This window comes from Myotis lucifugus, unplaced genomic scaffold, assembly GCF_000147115.1.
Source record: "Myotis lucifugus unplaced genomic scaffold, Myoluc2.0 scaffold_84, whole genome shotgun sequence".
Classification (NCBI taxonomy): Eukaryota; Metazoa; Chordata; class Mammalia; order Chiroptera; family Vespertilionidae; genus Myotis; species Myotis lucifugus.
In genome coordinates this window covers 4288295-4294294 of record NW_005871132.1, presented here as the reverse complement: position 1 = coordinate 4294294, position 6000 = coordinate 4288295, and the positions used below count along the sequence as shown (strand labels likewise).

At 42.3% G+C, this 6000-nt stretch overlaps 1 protein-coding gene across 8 annotated transcripts in view; it reads right to left on the bottom strand.

The window, feature by feature from the left end:
• Positions 1-6: 6 nt before the first annotated feature.
• CD86 (CD86 molecule) overlaps positions 7-6000 on the bottom strand; it is a 78273-nt gene continuing 72279 nt past the window's right edge. For 3 of the 8 annotated variants that reach the window (XM_014457758.2, XM_023755793.1, XM_023755790.1), the window contains one exon: positions 7-1233. In XM_014457758.2, the coding sequence (XP_014313244.1) occupies positions 1229-1233 (5 nt within the window). In that variant the 3' untranslated portion in view covers positions 7-1228. Of the gene's footprint in view, positions 1234-2781; positions 2903-6000 lie in introns of those variants that run through there. The other 5 variants (XM_014457759.2, XM_023755794.1, XM_006090947.3 and 2 more) reach the window with 4 other exon arrangements.

Below are 6000 nucleotides of genomic sequence, written 5' to 3'. Positions count from 1 at the left end.
GTGCCACTCTCAGCTACCACTCTCTAGTTCTTGCAGCTTTTGCTGATGCTTTGTGTGGTATTCCTAGGTCATGACATGGTGCTGAATCTTGGAACTCTCACAGGCTGTGACCCCTGGCCCACAGCTTTCAAGACTGTCACTTTCTCTTCCCTCTCAGGTACTCCAGTCCTAGGGAGGTCATTTGGTGAGTAGTTAGCAGCTGTGAACACGCATTTACACTTCCCAGGAGTGCTGAACCAGGTACAGCAGGTAGTGTTGGCCACAGCAGACACCTCCTTGCTCAGCAAAAATATAATAGAAGGTTATTCTATTATCAAGAACAACTTTGGCTAGAGAATGTAAAGATTGGGATGGAGGGTGAGGGGTAGCTACTGCTTTCACAGCAGATTTCTGCCTCATTTGTATTTATTCCTAAACCAGGGAAGTAGGGACCTGCCAAAGGTCCTTTTAAAATTTAAAGTGAAGCCTCCTGTAAGTACTTTCTAACTCAACAATGTAGATTCAGAGAAGTTGACCAATGAGGGATCCCAGTTCATTTGTGAAGTTAGGGTTACAGTTAGATAATCTAAGAGGCATTGCCTGGCTGTGTGCTATGGCAGAACTGTGAGTAGACTCATTTTTCAGGAATTTCTGCATATACCTGTTCAAACCAGGGGTCAGTTAGATTTTTAATGCATATGGGAAGAGAATCTCCTAGCCTGAAACAAAGAGTCATCCTACATGCCTTGTAAAAATGGGTGCTGCTGTTGAGGACTCTTAATAGGTGGAGGAAAATCTTAGCTTGTTAATTATGTATAAATTGGAATCTTTGATAACAATCCAGCAATCTGAAAGGTCATCCTCTTAGTAATGGCCTGCGAGATGCATGATGGTTAGCTTTCCAGGCCAATGCTGGAGTAAAGGAAAGTAAAAGAAGGCGAAAATGTTCCAAATTTATTGAAGTGGGAAGTCTTGACCCTTTGTCTTGAACAGAAGCACTCTAATTGATGTCAGCTCCTTCTCTTCCTCATCAGTTTGATTTGGAGGTCTCCAGCGTCTATACAGGACCAGATGTCAGGTAGAGCCTGATGCACATCCACAGCTCAGTTTTGTAGCAGTAGCACTTGGAAAGGTCCTTTCTAATGGGGCTCATGGGCTGTCTTCCTCTCATGATGCTTCTGGAATACCAGCACCAGGCTCTAGACTGTAATGAACAGGAATCTTTGAATTGGGATCTGGTAAGTCTTCTTTAACCTGTTGACAATAGACTTGTATTATAAGACATTAAAGACTTACAGTAGCTGATCATACTAGCATGGGCAACAAGGGATCAGCAGATGGTTGTATCCCAAAGCCCTGACTGTTCATTTAATTTACAGACATTGTTTACCCATCTTAATACTCTACTTCTGGAGCACACTGTTACCATGTTATAAGAGCATTAGGATGGCAAAAGTCTGGCAATGAGGGATCATTTTTGGCAGGTCAACTTTGAACCACTAGAGCCACATTTCTGGCCCTACAGAGATTTGCAAGACAAAGATAGTTGTTTTCAGTTCCCCAAGAACTGGATTGCAGCCTGAATAATATCAAAGCAATGACCCACCCATCCACTTATTGTTGGAATGGTTCTTTTCTAGTTTTAGCATAGGGGCAAGGTGTTAAAAAAAAATTCCTACCAGGCTCTGAATATCAGCTTCCAATTTGACCAAATTTGTGATCAAAGGTTATTAATTCCTTTCAAATATCTTGTCAGGTTTTAGTCAGGACAAACAGTAAATATTTCTGTTTCCTGTTTGCTGTTTAAGAGAATAGCATAGCAGTTTTCTAGAAAATCTCTCAAGAGTCCCATCAATTTTAAGAGGGGCTCCTATGTGGCCCTCCTTTGAAGGTAGGTGTGAAGGCATTGGAAAATTTGCAAAGGATCTTGAGGAAAATTTCTTCTCCAGTGTTCCAGTTGATTACAATTAAGACATCAATTTCTGGGCCAGTGTTTTGATACTGAGGAGAGTATAATGTGGAGGCCTAAGGTGTTGTTTTAGATACCTTTCGTAGCTTTAATTTTTTATTATTAGCATTTTGCAATGAATCTTTCAATGAAGGCACTTTGGGGTATAAAGGCTTTTGTAAGTTTCTGCATATCAATTAAAGTAGCCATTCCATTTCTTTATGTTTAACTGGCATCCTTTGCTCTCAAGTGCATTTCTTAAGTGAACATTTTTGTCTAATTGGACCATTCCCTATAATGACCATTGTTAATACTTTGCCATTTTGCTAAATATCTGCAGTTTTGGGGACTATAGTTGTCAAATTTTTGGATACAAAGGATCCCATTTCCCTTAACCTTTATCTGTAGAAAAAAAGACAAACAAATTTGTGCACCTAAATATATCAGCAGTAACCAAGAGATATTACTGCATCCTGGCCAAGAAAAGGCCCTGTGGACACCACAGACAATTCCCACGGAACCATGGATTAGGGAAAGAATTGAACCAGAAAATCATAGGAATGGGACTGTGGACTGATTCCAAACAAATAGAGAATTGCAACTGCTACCACACCAACAGTTCCCAACATGGAATCTGGGAGCAGAATCAAGGGCCAGAATTTTCCACTACTAGTATATTGCCATTAACCAAGCGATGTTACTGAGTCCTGGCAATTGTGGTCTGAAAGGCTAGGGGCTTGGTTCTGGGGAGAACCCCCCAGCCAGCTCAAGCAGACCTACCCAGTAAGGGAAAGCCAATTAAATCGGAAGCTTAAATGCAAAGAGAGTGGAGCTCAAAACTGAGAGGAACTTACAGACAGCCCCGGAAATGGTGGGAAAGACAGTGAACTCAAAAGGGTTCCTGGGTACCACACTCATGTTTCTCTTCCCTGATGCCACTGGAAATCTCCTTTGATTGCATCACTGCCCCCAAATCTGTCATAAAACAAAATTTAACCACGTAAATTTAAAGATCTAATTGGCTTTATTAAGTGATTCATGAATCAGGCAGCACCCCATCTAGCAACTAGAAGGGTATTCCAAGGAATGGTACAAAATGGAAGGTTTTTATAAGAAGAAAGAGGGTGGGGCATGGGAATTATTTGAAAAACCAAAGAAAGGTTGGTTTTGGGCCAGGTCACATTTTTTAAGGGGAGGAGGGTAAAGAGAATGGTAGGGTATTATTATGCAAATTACCTTACTGGTGCTAATTGGGAAATTTCAGATTAGTTGTTTAAAGTTCACATTCCTGCCCTAACTGGTTTGGCTCAGTGGATAGAGCGTCAGCCTGTGGACTGAAAGGTCCTGGGTTCGATTCCGGTCAAGGGCATATACCTTGGTTGCTGGCACATCCCCAGTAGGAGGTGTGCAGGAGGCAGCTGATCGATTCGATGTTTCTCTCTCATTGATGTTTCTAACTCTCTATCCTTCTCCCTTTCTCTCTGTAAAAAATCAATAATAAAATATATTTTAAAAAAATAAAATAAAGTTCACATTCCTGGGAGAGGTTGCAGTTAAGTTTTGGTTTGCTAACATGGGGGTAAATGACTCCATTTTTATAGCCCCCATTTATTGGCCTGTTATTTCTTTTTAAACAAATGTTAACAATAGTATGCTATATAATAAAAGGCTAATATGCAAATTGACTCAACAGTGAAACGACCAGTTGCTATGACACACACTGACCACCAGGGGGCAGATGCTTCACGCAGGAGCTGCCCCCTGGTGGTCAGTGCGCTCCCATAGGGGGAGCACCGCTCAGCCGGAAGCTGGGCTCACGGCTGGCGAGTGCAGCAGTGGTGGCACGAGCCTCTCCAGCCTCCGCGGCAGCACTAAGGAGCAGTGAGCCCAGCTGTAAGGAGCAGTGAGCAGGTAGGTGGTAAGGAGCGAGGGGTCCTGGACTGCAAGGGGGATGTCCAACTGCTGGCTTAGGCCTGCTCCTGGGGGGCCTAAGCCATCAGTTGGACATCCCCTGAGGGCTCCTGGACTGCGAGAGGGCATAGGCCGGGCTGAGGGCCCCCCTGCCCCGAGTGAATAAATTTTGTGCATTAGGCCTCTAGTTCTTCATAACATCCCTAACTTAGGAAAAATTAAATTGCTCGGCAAGAATAAGTGAATTCTCAAAACCATGCTGAGTGAAAGAAGCCAGTCAAAAAAGTATACATACTCTATTATTTTCATTTATGGAAATTTATTATCCATAAGTTAATCTACGTAATCCATAATTTATAATGACAAAAAGCGATTGATAGCTGTCTGAGGGCCAAGGATGGAGAGAGGGATGGACTTCAGAGGGAGTGCTGAATCTTTTGGGAGTGAAGAAAATGTTCTGAATCTTGGTTTTGGCAGCAGTTTCATGGGTATACAAGCAGTATGAATTAAAAACTTGAATGTAAGACCTAAAAGCATAAAACTCCTAGAAGAAATCACAGGTGGTGAGTTTCTTGATGTATGTCTTAGTAATAATTTTTTGGATTTGACACCAAAAGCAAAGGCAACAAAAAACAAACAAGCAAACAAACAAACAAATAAATAAGTGGGACAACATCAAATAAAGAAACTGCAAAACAAAGGAAACCATTGATAAAATGAAAAAGTAATTGAATGAACACATTTTCAAATAATATATTTGATTAGGTACTAACATCAAAAATATATAAAGAACTCATACGGCCGAAACTGGTTTAGCTCAGTGGGTAGAGCATTGGCCTGCAGACTGAAAGGTCCCAGGTTCGATTCCGGTCAAGGGCATGTACCTGGGTTGCGGGCACATCCCCAGTGGGAGATGTGCAGGAGGCAGCTGATCAATGTTTCTCTCTCATCGATGTTTCTAACTATCTCTCTCCCTTCCTCTCTGTAAAAAGATCAATAAAATATATTTTAAAAAAAAAGAACTCATACGACTCAATAGTAAAAAAAAATCTGATTAAAAATGGGCAGACAATCTAATAAATTTTTCCAAAAAAGGCATAAAGACAGCTAATAAGTATATAAAAAGATGTTCAACATCATTAATCATTAGAGAAATGTCAATCAAAACCTCACACCAGAAGTGGATGCTGCACAGACATGCTCCCAGGAACAAACTGATATTACAACTAAAATACAGAAAAACTTCCTGAATAACCAACAGAAAACACACAGGAGAGAACCCTGACACCTGAGGACTGAAAGTGGAGACTGCATAGAGATTGGTAGGAGGGGTGGAGGCGTGAAAGGGTGGTGGGGCACCCACAGATAGCAACTGAAGTCCTGGAGAGATACTCAGATGTGGGGGGTTGCCACTGAGAACTCTGGGATCTAATCCCCAAGATGGGCTCCCCAGCAGAGAGCACCAAAACTGAGGAGGGTACCCACATAACATCTGGCTGTGAAAAGCAGTGGGGTGCTGTCTGCCAGAGAGTAACAGCTAAAAATTCAGGCACCCTTTTAAAGGGCCAATGCACAAAATTGCCCATGGAGCCATCCACCTTGTGCTCTGGCAGAGGAAGGGGGAAGTGGACTGGAGCTGTGAGAGCAGAAGCCAGAACTGGGGACTTGTGGCATAGAGCTCAGAAGGCAGACATCCCAAGTTTCCTGGGCTGAGTCATTCCCTCACACAGCGGAAGACATCTTTCACACATAGACATTTGTCTTGACTGGGGGGAAGACAATTGACACATCCTATTAGAAAACACCTTGCCCTGAGGCCACTTAAAAGAATAAAAATAACAATTAGCCTCCAGGCAGAAGCAACTGCCCTAGCCTGTTGAAAAAAACCTCTCACCACACCTGAGGACAATTGCCCAGGGGCAAGTCAAGTGGAATCCTGTCAGTCTGTAGGAAGAGAAGATCTCTGGAGGCTTTGAGTCTTTGCCTGATCTAATTAGTCAGAAACAGCCTTTAACACTGTCCTGCACTAGAGATTGAGAGGTGTAGAGAATCTACCTAATACATAGTCACAAAACCAAATAGAAAGCCAAAGTGAGAAAACAAACAATCCCCAAATGAAAGAACTAGAGAATTTTCCAGAAGAAGAGGTAAATGAAGCAGAG